This window comes from Phocoena phocoena, chromosome 8 (genome assembly GCF_963924675.1).
Source record: "Phocoena phocoena chromosome 8, mPhoPho1.1, whole genome shotgun sequence".
Taxonomy (NCBI): Eukaryota; Metazoa; Chordata; class Mammalia; order Artiodactyla; family Phocoenidae; genus Phocoena; species Phocoena phocoena.
In genome coordinates, this window is record NC_089226.1 from 60,464,410 (window position 1) to 60,484,973 (window position 20,564).

Below are 20,564 nucleotides of genomic sequence, written 5' to 3' on the forward strand. Positions count from 1 at the left end.
GAGACCATCTACCTGCTACCCACTTAAAGGTCAAGGAGGGACGGATCCCTTACACTTCTAACCTTCCGCGGGGGAGAGTTCTTGGAAAATGAGAAATTGGCCTTGTATTATTTTCAGTGCAAATATTTCACCAATTTCCCCCTTTGGAGAGCCAAAGAGAAGGGTCCCTAAACCGTCTACTTTCGCGACGCTCCCTCACTCTGGGCAACAGGAGTGAAGCGTGGAGACTAAGGACTACATTTCCTAGAATGCATGGAAGCTGACCCGGAAGTTTAAATTCCGCTCTCTCTAGAGGAGATTTGTAACGAGTGAAATATACATAAACCACCGAATGTATTTTCCTGGCAATAGCACATGCCTTCTTACCTAGGTGGGAGTCATTTTCCGGAAACAGCGGCTTCTTGAGGCCGCAGAACGAATTCACGGACTTCGGGAGGCGGAAGAGTGGCGCTTCGGGTCAGAAGGCGGAGGTCAGAGAACAGAATTGGCAGGAGAATGGGTTTGTGGCCCAGGATCTGAGGCAGAGGTGGCTCTTCGAGGCCCATTATCCCGGGTGAGGGTCGTTGGGGTTGTCGATGGGGAGGGGAATGGACGAAAGGGAGGAAGGGTGACCATCAAGGAAGTGGACAGAACAGCGCATTCCGAGGAGCCGTGGAAGTAGCTGCTTAGGCTTCCGAAGCTGAGAGCTGAAGAGCCTTGCGGGACTTGCACGGCCCCCAACCGCTTCTTAGGCTCTCACGCCTCAGGATCCACTTCACACAGCTCCGTACTCTTTTCTATGCCCACACTTTGCGTCCCCAGCTCCTACCTTTACCCTCGTCCTGTACACCTTATTCACGATGCTGCACCCCGACTTATAGCTTCCTAACTCATTTCCAACCCTCTGCCTCCTACCCAGGACTGTCAACTTTTGAGCTTCAGGGAACATTCTCACAACTCCTTTCCCCAGTTCAACTCAGCTAATTCCATATTATCAAAGCATTCCTAATAATATTATCTATAAGGTAAGGTTAGTCACAGATATTTATTAGAGCTTACTAAGTGTCAGGCACTGTCCTTTGTATTTACATAAATTATTTTATTGAATCCTCTTTATTTTAATTTTTTTAATTAAAATTTTATTTTCTTAGGTTGCTCTGGGTCTTAGTTGCAGCAGGCAGGCTCCTTGTTTGCAGCTCACGGGCTCCTTAGTTGTGGCATGCGAACTCTTAGTTGCAGCATGCGTGTGGGATCTAGTTCCCTGACCAGGGATGGAACCCGTGTCCCCTGCATTGGAAGGCAGATTCTTAACCACTGTGCCACCAGGGAAGTCCCTGAATCCTCTTTACAAAAATAAAATAAAATAAAAGTACTTCTGCATACTATCCAAGTTTATATGTGTTACAAATATCTTTCAGTCAGTCGTTTGTATTTTAACCTTGTGTTACCTTATTTTTCATATTTCCATCTTTGATCCATTTGAGTAAAATTTTAAAAATATGTTATGAGGTAGGGATCTGCTTTTACTTTTCTTCACATTGTGAACCGGTTTTCTTTCTTTCTTTTTTTTTTTTTTACATCTTTATTGGTGTATAATTGCTTTACAATGTTGTATTAGTTTCTGCTGTATAACAAAGTGAATCAGCTATATGTATACATATATTCCCATATCCCCTCCCTCTTCAGCCTCCCTCCCACCCTCCCTATCCCATCCCTCTAGGTGTGAACCAGTTTTCTGAACACCATTTATTACTTCATCTTTTTCTGGCAAAATCGTGCTCTATCTTACAATCAACTTAACAGGTTGTAAATTCCCATTTATATGAGTCTGTTTCTGGAATCTATTTGCTTGCTTCTGTAGACCATATGTTGAAATACTGTGACTTTGTAATTCTTTTCAGAGTTGTTCTCCACCTCTTTGATCCATCTTTTTAGAATTGTCTTAGCGATTTGTGGCCCTTTATTGGTTGATGACTTTGTGGTGATTGCCAGCAACTTCTGCTGGAATTCTGATTAGAATTATGTTGACTTAATAAACTACTTTTTTCTTTCCTTTTTTTTTTAATTTATTTTACTTATTTTTGGCTGCATTGGGTCTTCGTTGCTGCGTGGGCTTTCTCTAGTTGCAGCGAGCAGGGGCTACTCTTCGTTGCTGTGCACAGGCTTCTCACTGCGGTGGCTTCTCCTGTTGCGGAGCACGGGCTCTAGGTGCGTGGGCTTCAGTAACTGTGGCACATGGGCTTGGTAGTTGTGGCTCGCGGGCTCTAGAGCGCAGGCTCAGTAGTTGTGGCACACGGGCCCAGCTGCTCCGCGGCATGTGGGATCCTCCTGGACCGGGGCACGAACCCGTGTCCCCTGCGTCGGCAGGCGGACTCTCAACCACTGCGCCACCAGGGAAGCCCCTAATGTAGAATTTAATTTCAGAGTAAAACAGATAAAAGTGGTAGCATTGTTATTTTCCTTAAAAGAGGGGAAGTATTTACTTACCTACATTCTCATATCCCACATTTGGGGGCTTTTGAAGAAGTAGAGATTCCAGAAATCCCAAAGCTACTAGTAATAATTTCTATCTGGGTTGAGAAGTAGCATGGAAAAGTAACTAGCAATACCACCTCCTCAGCCAGACTGCCTGGCTGCCCACCTCATTAAGTGGTTTGGCATGTCTGTATGTCAGCTTCTTCTCCTGTTAAAGAGGGAATGATAGCTCCTACCTTACAAGGATATTTAAGAATTGAATGAGTTACTTACTCATGAAGGGTTTTGAAAACTACCTGTACTTAAGCACTACATAAGTGTTACCTAAAACAAAAATGGAAATTTGTGTTATTGTGTGTTTGGGATAGGAAGACTATAATGTTGCCTGGGTATAGAGGGTTAAGGGCTTGAAGGTGGAAGGGTGAGGGAGGCCCCAAAGCAAAGGAGGTTGGAGACTCGGGGTCCAACCCTCTCTACTCCTTCATCCAGCCTCAGCCTAAGTGGACCGAGATCATGAACAGAAAGCTGAAGTTCCCACCTCCGCTGCTGGGTGCCATTGGACCTGGTGTAGCAGCTGCTGGAGTTGCAGGTTGAGACCACAGACGGCAGGCCAGGCGGGCCCCTGCAGAATGTGGAGGAGGCTGAGGACCACTCCTGGAGGGAGGCGCTCAATCTGGCCATCCGCCTGGGCCACGAGGCCATCAGTGATGTGCTGTTGGCCAGTGTCAAGTTCGACTTCCGGCAGATCCACGAGGCCCTGCTGGTGGCTGTGGACACAAACCAGCCGGCAGTGGTGCGTCGCCTGCTGGCCTGGCTGGAATGGGAGAAGGGCCGCAAGGTGGACACCAGGCCTTTCTCACTGGCCTTCTTTGACTCATCAGTCGATGGCCCCCGCTTTGCCCCTGGTGTCACCTCCCTCACCCTGGCCTGCCAGAAGGACCTGTATGAGATCGCCCAGCTGCTCATGGACCAGGGCCACAGCATCGCCCGGCCCCACCCTGTCTCCTGTGCCTGCCTCGAGTGCAGCAACACATGCTGCTGTGATCTGCTCCAGTTCTCCCTGCCCCGCATCAACACCTGTCATGGCATTGCCAGCTGTGCCCACCTCTCACTGGCCAGTGAGGACGCCATGCTGGCTGCCTTCCAGCTCAGCTGTGAGCTCAGGCGCCTTGCCCACAAGGAGCCTGAGTTTAAGGTTGGTTTCTGCTCCCTTCCCCTGCCCTTGGTGTCCCGTATCTGTCCTCCAACGGGGCGTGGTCGGGCCTGTGGTGGGTGTTCTGGGAAGAGGGAAACAACAGAAAGATGTTCTCAGGAAACCTCCATTCTGATGGGGAGCTGCAGAATTCCACCCTGAGGGGGATCTCATTCTAATTGCAGACAGCAGTCACTCCAGGGGTACCTAGTCTCATGGGGGTGGGACAGACCCTATCCTGGGTGTCTCCTGGGTCAGTCTGAGGGAGGAGAGAGAACATAGATAGGAAGGCAGCTGGACAGACTTAGAGATGACATTCAGTAGAACCTGTCCTTTCTGAATACCTACTGTGTGGTCCCACCTAGAGCATTGTGTGTTGGGGCCTCATGCTTGTGATTGCAGCAGGGAGAGAGAGGGCAGAGAGAGGCGGACAAGACTCCCAGGATGCTCAGCTTCATTCAGGGTCTCTGTGGATGGTACCAGAGGGCTTCTAAGGAGCAGAAAAGAGGTCAGGAAGCTACAGATGTTGTGTGCAGGGCAGACTCCTTGGAAGAAGTGGGATTAATCTTGGCTACACAACGAGGTGGTTTAACACAAGTGAAGAGGAGTAGGGAGGATATTTGAGGTAGGGATTCCGTCCAAGCAAAGACTCTCGGCTAGTAACAGTAGACATGGGATGAGTGCAGGAACCCTGTGCAGACAGAATGCGTGAAGGGGAGCCAGGGAGGCCTGGAGGCAGGGGCTGGTCAGGGGCTTTGAATTCACCAGTCCAGTTCCATCCATCGCTCATCCACTGACATCCCCTCTGTGCCAGGCAGTCTTGGTTCCCATGGTCAAGATTACCATTAGGTGGGGAAACAAACAAGGATATTAACAGAGTCCTAGGGCAGGATGTGACCTGTGCCGGACGAGCTCAGGGAAGAGCCTGCTGCTTCTCCAGAGTTGTAGAAGGACCAGGGAATGAAGAGCCTCCACTTCACAGGTAGCAGGGAAGAGCAGCCCTTTCCAAAGGACCATCCCTCATCCTCGTAGCAGCCCACAGAAGGAGGCAGCAGGAATGATCATCCCCACTTTCCAGGCAAGGGGGCTGAGGCTTGGATAGGGGAAATACCTTACCCAGCGTGACACCACCTGAGGGACCATGCTGGGCCTCAGACCTAGCCTCCTAAAATCCTAGCCTGGATTCTCTCTGGTGTTAGGGCCCCAAGTAAAACTGATGCTAGGACGGGTAAAGTGGAAACAAGAACTGCCCACTCGTGTCTGCAGCTCCTAAAACTGCCAGCACGGGCTCTCATGTAAGGTAGGTGCTCAACAAAGTAATTCAATTAACCCAAGAAGGCATGAAGAATAGCAGCAGAAGTGGGACAGGAATAGGGAGGAGGAAGTACAAGGGGTGGACAAAGGTGACGGAGGGGTCTGAGTTGAAATGACTCGGCAATGAGGTAGATGCAGCGACAGAGAAGCAAGGTTGACCCAAGAAGTGCCTCGTTACAGCCAAGAGGATAGGTGGGGTGGAAGGGAAGAAAGGAATAGAGGACTCAGGGTGACACCAGCTGTGGGGAAGTGACGGCCGAGGGCAGAACAGAGTGGCCCAGACCCACTTTTGGGAGGGTGGGGGCTGACCTAATGGGGCTGGGCCCCCAGGGTGGCAGGCGCACACGGACTTCCTCCCTACAGCATGAGTACATTGCCCTGGAGTCGCTGAGCCAGGACTACGGCTTTGAACTGCTGGGCATGTGCCAGAACCAGAGCAAGGTCACTGCGGTGCTCGATGCCTTGGGCGAGGACAGCAAGACTGAGCCCGAGGCCGAGGGTCTGGACCAGGCCTTTGAGGAAAGCATCCCCAACCTGGCGAGGCTGCGACTGGCCATCACCTACAACCAGAAGTGGGTCAGCTGGGCCCTACCCACCCCCTCCTCCCCCGCCCTGCCCTGACCCCTTGCCCTGCCACCTCTACGTAGTCCCTGCTCCAACCCTAAGCAAATCCTTTCACTGCCCTCAGGACCCCTCTTAGATCTTCATTCTGAGCACCCTTCTATCTAGGCCCTTGATCCTGTGGGTCTCCCACCTGCCCTTCTTACCTTCAGTCTAAGTCCCTAACCTCTCCCCAGCCCTTGGAAGTCCCATTACCCACCCAGACCCCACCTTCAGAACAGACTTCTGGGTCTTACCCTCAGCTCAGCCTCTGGCCTGCTGAGTAGGTCTGGTGTGGTCTTTTTCTGTTGTTAGACTTCAGTATCTCACTCTATTCAGCAAGATTAGACTACATCTCTCAGGGCTTAAGGGTCACGTGATTCCATGGTTCCCCATTGCACTAGACGCCTGCCCCCTAAGCCTAAGACATGCTCTCCTTCTAGCCTACCCCCCTCTTACTGCTCCCTCTCACCTACCCTAGATATCCTAGCCCACCAGGAGCTTAGCCAAAAACCTTCCTTCACAATGGCTCCCTAAGACACCAGAGCCCACTTTCCCTGCTCCTCCCTCCTCAAGACCATGAAGGCTGGTGCCTCACATCTCTAAGAAGACAAGGAATCCTGCGGGTTCTGGGACTGGGTACCCAGTTGCACCCACCACTGCCTGACTTAGATTCAGGAATGCAGGATCTGGAGAGTCCAGGAAAATCTTTGAATTCAACTTCTTCATAGACTAGGAAACCAAGTCCCAAAGAGGGGTGGGGTCTGCCCAAGGTCACATGGCAAGTGGGTTGCCTCTCTTCTGAGCTGGCTGGCCTGGGAAGAAAAAAAACATGGTTCAACCTCTATGGCAGGGAAGTCAGTGCACCCAACTAGCTCCTCTTCCTCCTCCCTGGCTGGTGGCCACCCCCTCTCCTCACTCCCATCTCTGCTTAGTTTGTAGCACCCTCCATCTGCCAGCAGGTCCTGTCCTCCATCTGGCATGGGAGCCTGGCTGGCTGGCGTGGGAGCACCAGTATCTGGAAGCTCTTTGGTCGCCTTCCTCATCGTCCTCACCACGCCCTTCCTCTGCCTTGGCCACTGGCTGGTGCCCAAGTCCCGGGTACTAAGAATAGAAGTAATGATAACTGCCATTTATTGAGCACTTGCTTTATGCCAGGCCCTGGGCCAGGCACTTTGGGGATGTTCCCATCAGGTAATTTGAGGTGGTCCTGGAAGGTAGGCATTGCACCTGGATTTTACAGTGGAGACACAAGGAACAGAATGCTCTTTTGTCCACAGTAAATAGCAGAGTCAGGATTGAAACTGAGGTCTCTCTGCCTCCGAAGCCTGAGTCGTATATACAGCCCTATAATCTCCTAAAGAGACTCTGCCCCAACCTACAGATTCTTTGGGAGCCCTTGTGGACCCAGATATTTCTGTTCCTTCACCCAACAAATATTTCCTTGAGACCCTACTGTGAACCAGGCATCGTGCCTGGTGCTGGGGATATAATAAAGAGCAAGCCAGGTACCTGTCAATCAAGTGAGGAATAGGGTGAGCAGTGCTCCAGGAAGCAGGAACAGCATGTCCATCAACGGCCCAGGGAGGGAGAATGCAAATTATTAGAGACTGAGAGGAACTCTGTGTAGCTAAAGCATAAGTGCAAATGGCGAGTGGTAGGAAGTAAGCAGGGGCCCGGGTCCCACAGAGCCTTATGCAATGATGGGAGCCACTGGAAGACTGTAATGAGGTGAGAGATCCTATTAGTTTTGTGTTTTAGAAAGCTCTCTCTCCTAGTGGTGTAAAGGATGGATTGGGGGAGGGGCGGGAGTTAGGGAGACTGTCAGAGTGTATGAGAGAGAGGATGCAGAGATGCCTTTAAGCTTCCTGGTCTGGGTGGCCGGGACGTTTTCTAAGATGGGGAAATAGGAGGAAGAGGAGAAGGAACAAGTTTGGGATCAAAAGTGATGAATTTCTTTTTAACATGGTTGTGATTGAAGAGCCTGTGGGACCCCCCAGGGAAAGTTACTTTATCTCTGTGATCCTCAGTTCCTTAGCTAAAAAATGGGAATAACGATACCCACCTCATACGGTTGTGAAGGAAAAAATAGATACAAAAGGGGAAGGCCTAATTGACAGTACATTCTTCATAAATGTCTGAATAAGTGAGTGAATGAGAGGAGGAGACATGTGGGGGCTGAGCATCCCGGAAGTTATCCAGGGTGGGGAGAGATTTGAACAGGACTCTGAGAGCCCTGCTCTCCTTCCTTCCCCCAAGCTGGGCCGCCTGATGAAGATCCCAGTGCTGAAGTTCCTGCTGCACTCGGCCTCCTATCTGTGGTTCCGCATCTTCCTGCTGGGAGAGTCCCTGGTCATGGAGACACAGCTGGGTACCTTCCGAGGCCGCAGCCACAGTGTCTAGGAGACTTCACTACACATGGTTTGGGTTGCAGGTACATGTGTGGGGCCTTTTATTTGTGGCAGACCCCCTTGGGGGCCCCCTCACTTTTCTTCACAGTAAGCACCCCCATGGAGGGGGGCTGCCCCTGTAGATGCTCCCTGAACACATAACCAGACCCCTCTGGGCTCTGGTCCACCAAGGGTTTCCTCTTCACCTCTAATCAGGGGACCTAGCCCTGTGATAGACCCCCTGAGCAAGGACCCCATTCTTCCCCTACCCTGACACCAGTCGCTACCCATTCTGGATGTTCATATCCTCTCACAAATAAGACACTGGTCCACTGTGTCCGGTAGCAGATTACCTTGGTGTAATGGTAGCCAGCAAGTACACCACCAGGCAATCTATCCCAAAGGTCATGGAACAGAAAGGCTCACAGACCAAATTAAGATGCTTGAATCATACAGTTTATTAAACCCATAAATGGTGCACTTATGATGGTGGTGTTTCGAGGACCAGAGTTGAGGTTTGAGCAGAGGATACAACAGCCGGAAGCAGTCTGGCCCCAACACTTGATTGGTAGGAGAAACACAGGGGCAAGTATGTCTGACCACAGCTGTAGCTTACTAATCATCCTGGTGAACAGCTGTGACTTTTCTTTGCAATTTTTGGGCAGAGGACATGTGAGGCCAGAATGGGTATCACCAGTGGGGAGCTGATTTAAGATCTGATGAACCCTAAGGGTTCATCTGCCTTGTGTATATTCAGCGTATTATTAATATTTAGTGTCTACCCTAAATATTCTAAATATGTTCACACACGTACGCTCTACTTGCTTTATTTGTCCAACATGTCACCCGGATAACTAACTTATATATGCTTAATGCATAAGTTCCAGCCATTCCATTGGTGTTCTTTGCTTCTATAGCAGAATTGAGTATTCTCAAACAATTCAGCAAATGCAGTTGACAGTAACCTCCAGGGCTCTACCGAGCATTTGGCTGGTCGGCTCAGCAGCTGGACTGGGGGTCCCTTCCTCATCTGTCTTCCCTTTACTTATCTCTAGCTTAGTTAGCAAACTCCCAAGACACCAGTAGACTAAGTCCGCTACTCTACCCTGTACCAAGCCAGTCAGTAAGGCCTGAAAGATTATTTGGCCAAGAAACTCTGGGGAAGAAAACAAGAGCCATGCAAGAGGAAAAGTTTCTCATCCAGTTATTTACTAAACATTATTGACCTGTATTGGGTGCAGATGAAACCAATACAGTTCCTGCCCACTGGGGAAGAAGTCTTAAACAACACTCCTTGTTTCTTCATGCAATAAACACTTGCTGCTGCCCTACGGTGAGTGAAGCCCTGAGAACACACAGATAAACTAAATAGGGTTCCTTCTACACATCCAACGTATTTAAATAAGCATCCACCCTCTGCTGCCGTGGGAGTGGATGCAGTTCTCACCTCGCCCGCACTGCTTGTCTCCAGGCCCGCACACGTTCTCTTTCCCCACAGCCCTCTCCCTGCCCATGCTGCCCCTTCACCTGGCCGGCTCCTACTCCTCCATCAGGTCTCAGCTCAGTCGTCACTTTCTGGGAGAAGTGAAGCTTTCCCTGGTCCCCAAATCAGGCTGAGGATCTGTTCCTAAACATTCTCACAACAGCCTCTGTTCCCCTCCTTTCCACCTTAACAGTTACCACACTGGCTTGTAACGACTTGGCCACTTGCCCGCCTCCCTCACTAGATTATGAACCCGGGGAGGCCAGGGACTGTATTTGTCTTATTCACCACAGGATCCCACTGGCACATGGTAGGAGCTTAATCAGTTTTTATTCAATAGTAACTACTGGGCCTTGTTCTGGGCACCGGGGACAAGGAGGTGAATAGGCCATGGTCCCTGCCCTTGAGGGGTTCAAAGTTCAGGGGAGGGGACGGGGGGCAGACCCAGGAAGAGATATCCTGCAGTGCCCCACAGCGATGGTATCACAGAGGTCTGAAGAGAGCTGTGAGAACTCACTCCCCCGGTTAGGGAAGGCTTCACAGAGGAGGTAAGATTTGTCCTGGGCCACAAAGGCGAGCCTGCCTTCAAAAGGGTGTGGAAGGGCTTTCTAGGTGGACAGAACCATGAGCAAAAAAGCACATGCTTGTATCCAGGGAACGGAGAAGGGTATGACATGGCAGGGTCACCTGGCTAATGGGGTCCAGCTCCCGAGACCCTCCATCCCCAGGTCAGGCCCTGGCCCCCGGGCTGATAATGAGCAGGTTGATAATTTGGAGCCCCTTCAAATCAATATTCTTGAAATAGTTGTCCAATATATATTTGGTGGAGGGAAGGGGGAAGCAGATTTCGATCATTCCCTCCCAATAACCAGCTTCTCAAGGTGTTACTCACTTTCTGAGTTTATCAGCCAACTGGGGTCAGTGGCACAGGCTCCGTGGCAGCTGAGTCTGCATCAGCTAGAAGTTCTTTTTATTTTCACGTAAGATCTCTGTACTTAAGCAGACTAAACGTCTACATTTTATCCATTTCATGCCTTTCATATCTTAGTTCTCCCACCCCATGGATAGTTTCCCCCTACAACCATACCTGCAACCCAGCTCTGACCTGGACAGAGGAGGCGCCTCACCCTGCCCTGGCTCCCTACCACCTCCTTCAGGCTTCCTGTGGTTTGAGTGTAAGGAAGTGTGGATCGAGGGCCTGTGCAGTTACCTCCTGGACTGGTGGAACATCCTGGACACGGTCGTCTTGTCCCCGTACCTGGCGGCCTTCGTGCTTCTGGCCGGGCTGGCCTACAGGCGCTGCCGGGATGCCCCGGACGGGGCTGCCTGCCGCTACTTCACCTCGGCTGGTGAGTGCCTCCCAGCTCAGCCCTGAGTCCCCCAGTCGCCTCCCTTCCTTGGTTCTCGGCCTCAGCCCCCCAACCCCGTTCCACCTGCACAGAGCGGAGTGAGTGGCACACGGAAGACCACGAGTTCCTGGCTGAGGTGCTCTTTGCTTCACCCGCCTGGCCTACGTCCTGCCGGCCCACGAGTCGCTGGGCACCCTGCAGATTTCCATTGGCAGGATGATCGACGACATGATCCGGTGCGTACTGCCCCTGCTCAGAGCATCCTCCCCTCCGATGGACCCCACTTGACCTCCTTCTGAAGCTCCCAGCTCTAGTTAGCACAGGGATTCTTATTGTACAGGCTCCAGAGACCTCGGAAACCCTGAAACTAAAGGCAAATTTTCGGATGTAAATGTAAAGGTACATTTCTCTGCAGAGAGGGTCTATAACTTTCATCTAATTCTCAAAGAGGCCCATGACTCCAAAGATCAGGAACCACCGATAGCAGAAAGAGCCCTTGGCTGGCATTCCAGTCCCAGTTCCTTTGTTGTCTCCATGGCCCTCTCTGGGGCTCAGTTTTCCCATCTTTGTGGTGAGGCACTGGACTCAGGGGTCCCTTTGGATGGTTTCCACTGTACAACTGCTCTTGGAACTCATGGAATTATCTGGTCTTCCTGGTAATTATCATCTAATCATTTACAGCCTACCTGGCCTTTCACCCTAATCAGAGCCCATTTTTCGTGCCTGCTTCCCTGGGAAAACCCTGCCTGAGGTGGGACAGGCGTGGGTGCCCTTGATGGGAAAAGCCCTGGTTACATCTGTGAACATCTTCAGCTCAGCTCAGCTTGGAGAACTTGCCATCCCACCCCTGAGACTCTCCTAGCCTTCCATGTTGCCAGCCAACTCAACTCACATGTGGTTTTAACTCCACTGGTGATAAATCCTGTCCAGTAGGACTCTGTGACTCTCCCTCATCCTTGTACCACATCTCAGCATCTCGGTCCCTCCCTGGGAGCCTGACCCATCCCCAGCTTTGACTGTTTCAACCCAGAATCCTTTATTCTGGAGGGAGAGCTTCTGATTCAGCACCCTTTAAATCCCTTCTCATTTCCCACCCCCTAATTTCTCTCTTCTTAATAATAACCACACTGAATCCTTGTCAAGTAGAGGCTGAGACTGGGAGCCATCACCCCCATCTCTCTTCCCAGAGCCTGACTTCTCCCAGGGAAGAGACCTGCTCTGACCCTCCCCCATCCCACCCCCTGCCAGGTTCATGTTCATTCTCACGATTATCCTGACCGCCTTCCTCTGCAGCCTCAACAACGTCTACGTGCCTTACCAGGAGACAGAGTGGCTGGGCAAGTACTCAGGAGCAGAGGCAGGATGGGCAGGTGGGATTCTGGGACCGTGAACTTGGAGCTTAGTAATCACCTCTTCCTCATGATCAGATTCAACTTAAGCAACTTTGGCAAGAATGCAACCTAATTGATGATGTGTACTTCCCATCATATCACATCAGGAGGCTCACAATGTCAGTTTAGCCCATTGGTGAGGCCCATTGGTCTAGCAAACCTCTCCATTGAAAAGGAGATACCCTTGTGGTAATGAAGAGAGATGTTGAGACTGTGTGACTAGACCACTTTCTTGCAACTTTGCTCTGAGTGGATTTATCATCCACAGATGATTTTTGTTTAATTAATTAATTTTTGCCTGCATTGGGTCTTCATTGTGGTGTGCAGGCTTCTTATTGCAGTGGCTTCTCTTGTTGCAGGGCTCAGGCTCTAGGCACGTGAGCTTCAGTAGTTGTGGCTCGCAGGCTCTGTAGTTGTGGTGCACAGGCTTAGTTGCTCTGCGACATGTGGCATCTTCCTGGACCAGGAATCGAACCCACGTGCCGTGCACTGGCAGACAGACTCGTAACCACTGCGCCACCAGGGAAGTCCCTTTACAGATGATATTTACCTGCATCAGTTATTATAACGTGGCTTCAAGATGCTGATTTTCTATTGCTGTCATTCCCTGTACATTTCTTTGCTGGCATTCTTCCATAAAGAAGTGCTTCCTTCTCCACTCTTTTTGAATATCACTATGGATTCAAAGATTTTTTAAAAATATAATAATCCATTACAGTCATTATTCTTTTTTTGTTAATTAATTAATTTGTTTTTATATTTGGCTGTGTTGTGCCTTCGTTGCTATGCGCGGACTTTCCCCAGTTGCGGTGACTGGGGGCTACTCTTCGTTGCAGTGTGCGGACCTCTCTGTCATGGCTTCTCTTGTTGCAGAGCACGGGCTCTAGGCGTGCGGGCTTCAGTAGTTGTGGCATGCGGGCTCAGTAGTTGTGGCTCGCGGGCTCTAGAGCGCAGGCTCCGTAGTTGTGGCGCATGGGCTTAGTTGCTCTGTGGCATGTGGGATCTTCCCAGGCCAGGGTTCGAACCTGTGTCCCCGGTGTTGGCAGGCAGATTCTTAACCACTGCGCCACCAGGGAAGCCCCATTATTCTTTTTGATACTCAATTCTCCCTAAATATGGCCAATAACTAATTCCTTGTTCATTCACTCACTCATTCATTGTTCACTCATTCATTCATTCACTCACTTTTTAAATTCAATCACTTTCTTAGTCATTCATTCATTGTTGTTTGAGTTCACACACATTTATGACACCTTTGTAGTAGGTCCTGTCCCTGGCACTGGAAGCACAGACAGAAGTGAACCAGACCCAGTCTCCTGGAGAAGATAGCCACGTGCACAAATAAGCTCAGTTTGAAATGATGAGTGCTGTGAGGAAGGAGGGCTTATGCTGAGGGTAACCAGAAGGGAAAGCCCCTTCCTCTGTCTTGATGATCAGGGAAGACTTCATAGAGAAGGGAGCTCTGGACTCCACCTACAAAGGTTGTAAGCGTCAGAGAAGGTACAGAGCATTCTGGGCAGAAGGGGGCACATACCAAGGCAAGGAGGTATATTTGGAGACTAGCAAGACTTCCTCCATGGTTGGTGCATGGAGGGGATTTTGAGAGGGGAGGCTGGAGAGGGTAGAGGGTCCAGGTCACGGAGCTCATGAAGGTCCTGCTGAGAAGCCTGGCTTGCCCAGCAGACCAGGGAGCTCCGGATGGCCTCCCAAGCAATCGTTCAATCATGAATTCTTCCTGAGTGCAACTACATGATGGTTTTATTGTTGAACCTGAAGGACCCATGGTTGGGCCTATGGATGTTGGTCAAGTCTTTCTCATGGTTCCAAAGTAAATGGAGGCTTTATTCAGACCAATCCTCTTACCAAGAATCCTTGTTCCCATCCTGGCTTCAAGATGTTGAGGAAGTCTGCTGACACAGTTTAAATCATGAATCTTAGTGCCAGGGACAGGAACTAGTCCTTCCAGCCTGCTTCATGTGTCCTGGTGTCATTCCACAGCAACACAGGCAGGCTGAGCCCCCCTGCTCATTTATGGGAGACAGCTAATTAAGTCAAAAGTATTTTTGCTAAAAACCTCAGGTACGTTGCATGTTGGGCATTTGGACTGAGAGTACTCAGGAGCATTTAAAGTTTGACAAGCAGAAGTACAGCACATCAGATCAGCATTTAGAAAGAACACCTTCAGTGCAGTGTGGAGGATGGAAGGATGAGAGAAGGACTGGGGCCAGAGACCCGCTGTGGAGACTGTTGCAGTCATCTAGGCTTGAACTGAAGCAGCATGGGTGGCTGCTTCTGTGGTCCAATCACCATCCTCTCTCACCCAGACCATGGCAACAGCTTCTTGACTGGTCTCCGTGCCCCCACTCTCTCATCTGCTTCTCTTCCACTCTCCTCACAGCAGCCAGTGTGATCTTATCAAAAGTAATTCAGGGGTCACCCCTCTGCTTAGAATTCTTCATAGCTTCCTAAGGCTCCTAGGCCATAGTGAGGATCTTTGTTTTTATCCTCCAGGGCCCTGCATGACCTGGTTGGTCCCTGCTTCCCTCTCACGAGCTTCTCTCTCCTTTGCCCTCTGAGATGAGCTATGCTGGCCATCTCTCAGTTCCTCAGATGCCCCCCAGACTCCCCTACCTTGGGCACGCTTCACATCTCCTTCCCTTCCCCCTGGTTGATTCCCTCAACCTTCAGAGCTCAGCTTGAATGTTTTTTGAGGACGTTTTCCCCAGCTCCCAGACTAGGCCATAACATCCTGTGCTGCTGCTTCATAGCACTTGCCACAATTTCGGGATGTTTGTAGAGTTGGTGTCCATCTCACCCCCGCTCCCCACCCAGGACATAACGTCCTTGAAGACACGGACTGTGCTTGTCTTGTTCACGGCTGTATCCTTAGCACCTGTTCCTGGCACTGCTATGCGCTCAGTAAATTCTGGCGGGAGATCAGAAATGACAAGCGGTCCAACGGGCTTCGTGGAAGCACAGCGCCTTTGCCTGGGCCCTGAGGGCGAGGAGGAGTGGGTCTGGGTGGCGCTCTGGCTCATCTCCCACCCCTCACATCCTACTCTTCAGCCCCCCATGCCAGTTTCAACGAGACCTTCCAGTTTCTGTTCTGGACGATGTTTGGCACGGAGGAGCACAGTGTGGTTGACATGCCCGTTTCTGGTGCCGGAACTGGTGGGCCGGGCCCTCTACGGTATCTTTACCATCGTCCTGGTCATTGCGCTGCTCAACATGCTCATTGCCATGGTCACCAGCTCCGTTCAGGAGACTGAGATGCATGAACTGAGGGTGGCTCAGGCCAGAGGGAAGAAGAGAGAAAGGAATGGAGAGGAATAGCATGCAAGGAGTGGAGACATTTGAGTTCTGGCTCTGCCTCCACTACTGCCTTGTTTTGTGACTGGGGACAAGTTTTCCTCTCTAGGCCTCACTTTCCTCATCTGTAGATTGAGGGTCTTAATGATGTTATTATTTTCTCCAGATACAAGTCTAGTGCTCTTTCCACCTTATGATGGGGAGGAAGGATGTGTTGTGGAAAAGTAGGTGGGAACGTGAGAAGGGAGAGGGAAGGAGATGGATGGGTTAGGGTTTGTGGCTGGAGAATAGTCCGGATGGAACTGGATGTCAGAAGCAGGAAAGGTGGTGGGGAGGAAGAGGGGAAGGGGGGTACAGGCAGGGGAAATGTGGGTGATAGGTGGAGGTGCAGATAAGAATGGGGAGAAGAAAGAGGTTGGAGAAGAGACATGAGGGCTGGGGGGAAATGGGGCAGACTGAGTGGGCAGGAGGGCTAGGCACCAAAGTGGTCCTTGCAGAGCCCCTGCCTCCTGGCCCCCAGGACGCTGCTGACGTGGAGTGGAAGTTTGCTTGCTCCAAGCTCTACCTGTCCTACTTCCGAGAGGGCCTGACACTGCCCGTGCCCTTCAGCATCCTGCCCTCCCCCAAGGCTACCTTCTACCTTCTCAGGTGATGACCTCAGAGCTCTCACTCCCAACCCCCCAGCACTTAGCACCCCTATCCCAGCTCCTGCCCCATTAGCCTAGACCCTGTCCTCTAACTAACCCCCTCCCTCCACCTCAATTTCTCAGGAGAATTTTCCTCTTCATTTGCTGTTGATGCTCCTGCTGCAAAACCAAGAAGCCAGACTCTCCCCCAATCCCCACCTTTGTGAGTACCTCCGCTGCCCGCTGTGGGTCTTCCTCACACCGGGTCTTCAACTGTATTGCCTATACCGTCCATTTGTCTGAACACCCCTGGCTTGTCTGTCTTTCCTTGTATGTTTCCCAGAAAGCCTGCTCCCAATTCCTGCTCTCTCGTATGGCTTGCCTTTCCCTCCTCCTGGCTTTGGCCATTTCCTACATTTCCAATCCTGTGTCACCCAGCTCGAACAGAAGTTCATGCCACCCTCCCAAGCTGCCAATACCCCATAAGCTTTAGGCAAAACTTTTTGCCCTAAACTGGGTCAAGTTATCGTTGAACGTTTTTCAAAGTAACGTGTTAAGAAGCCAAGGGGAGAATGCCCCACAAACTGGAAATTAGAAGGTGGCTGAGGCCTGAGAGAGGAAAGCAGACCTCCAAGGCACTAACTTACCTCTCATTATCTGCTCCCTAACTCAGTCTGGCTTGGCATGGGACCCCTTGCTAATTCAGATAGCATTACTGCCAGGTCTGTAGGGGGTCCTATCTGTTCCCCTTAAAACATGTTACCTGAGGGTCTCTCTAAGACAGGGCCTCCAGGTCAGCTCTGCGAGACCACAGGCCAACTCTGAAGCTCTGAGGCCCCTGGATCCCCAGGTGAGGAAGGCCTTCCCTTATCTGATTGGTCAACAGTTTGTTTAACAAACACTTATCAAAGCACACCAATTCTGGAAATAAAGATACGCAGGACGGTGGTCCTTTGAGGTGCTGACAATCTAGAGCATCAGAAGGAAATGGACTGTAATTGTGCATGATGACAAACCTATGACAGAAAGAAGCACAGGGGGCTATTGGAGCAGGGACGAGAGGCCCCAGACCCAGCCTCAGGGGTCAGGGAGCTTCCCGGAGACCTTGAGGGCAGAGTAGAATCCTGAAGGATAAACAGGAGGTTGATGGGCAGGTACGGTGGAGAAGGGAGTTCTAGGCACTGGAAACAGCATGTGCAAAAGCATGAGAAAACATGACATTTACAAGAAACTAAATGCCAGAGGTTCCCAGTTCCCATCATCCTGGCTCCAGGCTATCCTGCATGGTACCTCTTACACCCTAACGGATCTCAAACTCCACATTCTGGAACTATCACCCTTTCACCCTGACCACTTCCCGGTCCTGTCCAGGTTGCCAGGTGATGCATATTTGCAGACCCCATGTCAGGGCTGCTTCTCCTCTGGGGTGCAACTCAGCATCTTCACCTGAAGTTGTATTCAGTTCTCTGGGCCTGTGCTGGGAGTCACTGAGTCCTGATGGATCCCACTATACCAGCCAGCTGGGGGTCTCCCCCACCCTCCACTGAACCCCCAGTGAGGTTCCACCCCTCCTCCAGCTGCCCCCCACCTCACTAGCCTGCTCTCTGGTGACCCCATCAGGTGTCTCCTCCCACCTACCCTGCACCTTAGGAAATGGCTTTTCCAAAGCTCTTATTCCTTATTTTATACAAGAAACATGCTTTATATACTCTGCAGCTGAAAAGACCCATCATTCTCTCTCATGCTTCTGCTGTACCACCTCTGTCAATCCTGTCTCTCCTTTTAAAATATTTAAGAAAAGGCTTTGCTTTTTTACATTATAAAAGTAAATAGGCTAGGGACTTCCCTGGTGGTCCAGTGGTTAAGACTCTGCACTTCCACTGCAGAGGACGTGGGTTTGATCCCTGGCCAGGGAAGTAAGATCCCACAGGCCACACGGTGAGGCCAAAAAATAGAGAAAAAAAAAAAAAAAGTAAATAGGCTAACCATAAAATATTTAGAGAACTAAATAAATACAGATAAATAAAAATAATTATTTCCTAAGCATTTAGAGATCCTCTACTCCATGCCAGGGAAGTACCAGCCTGGGAAGTAGGGGTTATCACCATCTCCACTTTGAATCTGGAGACCTTCAGCCTGAAGAAGTTGAGTAGCTTGCTCGAGGCACACAGCGGCGAAGTGACCGAGCTGGGATTTGAGCCTGTCTTCTGAGTCCAGCACTTTGCCTACTTCACCTCTGCTCTCTCTCTCCTTTATCTGCCCCAGATGCCCGACTTGCCCTCCTGGTACTGTCCTGAGGCCTAAAACTGGACCCAGAACTAATCATTCTAATTTGCATGATGATTTCCATCTCATATGCATGAGCTGGTCCAAGGAGATGCCTCCCCACATTCCCTAGTCTCCCCTCTGCGGAATTTGAAGGACAGGGTTAACCTGCACTAACTCAACTCAAGAAAACCAAGGTTGGGTTGGTGGCAGGAGAGAGCTCAACTCTGCCTTGCTCAGCATTTCTCTCTACCCACACTCTGCTTCTCCTCCTAACCCTCACCCACCTCCCACCCTGGTTCTCTTGCACTCAGCCATTCCACCCCTTCTGGCCTCCATCTAGACTACCTTCCAGGTCTGCATGAGGGTCTAGATGTGTGGCCTTCAGGGATAGAAAAGTCTGCACAGACTTTGCCTCCATCTTTATTGCCTGGGGGAGGATACAGTGACTAGGGAAAAGCTGGGGGTGAAGATTCTCTCTCGCCCTCCTGTCTTCCCATCCCAGGCCAATCCTGGGGCAGGGGCAGGGCCTGGGGAGGAAGAGCGTGGATCCTACTGGCTTCATGTCATCAAGGCTCTGGTACAGCGCTACATAGAGACTGCGCGGCGGGAGTTTGAGGAGACCCGTCGGAAAAGTTAGTTGCTCCCCTCCAGGCCTTCCCCATTCCTGTCCCTTGCTCAGCTGGAACACCCAGCCTCACACCCCTCCAACCAGCCTGCAGTTCTCTATGTGGCCCCCCTCCGACCCACCCTTGGAAGCCAAAACCTGCCCAGATTGTGTGGGCCCTTGCACTCAATTACCCTCGTACCTGTTTAGACATTTATTACACTCACTTGATTTAATCCTTCATTCCCGCCTTCATTCTTGCCTTCATTTATTCTCTCATTCACTCCCTTTCCCATTCACTCATTCACCTTATTCATCATTCATTCATTCACTCATTCAACCAGGGTTCATTGCTAGGTCCCCTTTGTTCCCAGCAGGGACACATAGGAAGCTTTCAGTCTGCTGAGGAAGAGAAACCATCTTGCTAGGCAGAAAGTGCTTAGAAAAAGAGACACAAATTGCAGTGGGAGCCCAAAGAAGAGAAAGAGTCTATCATTTTGAGAGGCTCATGGGAAGGTAGAAGGATAGAGTACCAGAAGCTGGAGAAAGAGGAGATGGAATCAGAACTGGGCTCTGAGGGTGGGTATGAGCTGGACAGGTGTAGATGGGGAAGAAGGCAGAGGGGGCGGATGTACAAATCTCTACCCATTAGAAAATTTCCCATCCTTATGACTCCTGCCTGACCCCTTCTCTGGTCCATAAGACTTTCCTTCTTGGTATCTTCTAAACTCACCACCACCCCAGCCCTGCTGATTCATCTGCACCTGACTCGGCCTGCCCACCTGACCCACATGCCATAAGCCAGTCCCTCACTTCCTCCAGTTCTCCTGCCTAGGACCTCCGGCATAAATGTCCCCCGGGGTTGTGCTGAGGGTAGAAGTGGTCCAGGGCAGGCTCATCTTCTGAGTGACCTCCCCGTCACTACTGCCACGCCCCACCCCTCCCCAAGACCTGGGCAACAGACTGACAGAGCTGACCAAGACAGTACCTCGACTGCAAAGCGAGGTAGCCGGTGTGCGGCGGACTCTGGTGGAGGGAAGGCTGCGCCGGCCACCGGACGGTGCCAGCATCCTCTGTCGCTCCATCACCCGAGTGTGCAACAGCTTCCAGAACCTGGGCCCTCCCATCCCTGAGAACCCAGCGCTGACAGTGCCAGGGATTGTGGGGACCCAGGTGTCTTCAGAAACTGGGCTTCAGGACGCAGGCAGGGCCAGGACTCCAGCACCTGGAGAGTCTGGCCCCTCCTCCCCAGCTCACGTGCTAGGGCACAGGGAGCAAGAATCAGAGGGGGCTGGGGACGTGCCCCAGGAGGAAGACCTGGGAACCAAGGAGGGGTCCTGATGCAGTGGGAGGGTCCTGCCTTCTGGTGCTGAGTAGAACACCCCAGATGGGTGAGGGTGGGGCTCAGTAGGAGCCCGTGCTGCTTTCCTTGCCTCAATAAAGCCTTTGTTCTGGATGTCAGATGCCTCCAGAGTGTGTGAGAATCTCTGTCTCTTGATGTTTTGAGATCCCCAAGCCCAAAATGAACCCTTGTGGGAGCAGGGCAGAGAGAAATGGCTTGCTCTGGGGTCCCAGATATCTGGG

The 20,564-nt window shown here is 51.1% G+C and overlaps 1 protein-coding gene across 1 annotated transcript; it reads left to right on the forward strand.

Annotated features, from left to right (window-relative positions):
* Positions 1 to 252: 252 nt before the first annotated feature.
* LOC136126939 (short transient receptor potential channel 2-like) lies at positions 253 to 20,321 on the forward strand. The gene is given in 18 exon segments (XM_065882386.1): positions 253 to 270; positions 371 to 553; positions 2,944 to 3,011; positions 3,013 to 3,649; positions 5,324 to 5,536; positions 6,496 to 6,591; positions 6,593 to 6,661; positions 7,820 to 7,994; positions 10,591 to 10,782; positions 10,875 to 10,925; positions 10,928 to 11,018; positions 12,031 to 12,123; positions 15,253 to 15,324; positions 15,326 to 15,458; positions 16,003 to 16,130; positions 16,253 to 16,331; positions 18,879 to 19,008; positions 19,930 to 20,321. Coding segments are annotated over 18 exon segments (2,820 nt in total).
* Positions 20,322 to 20,564: the final 243 nt, after the last annotated feature.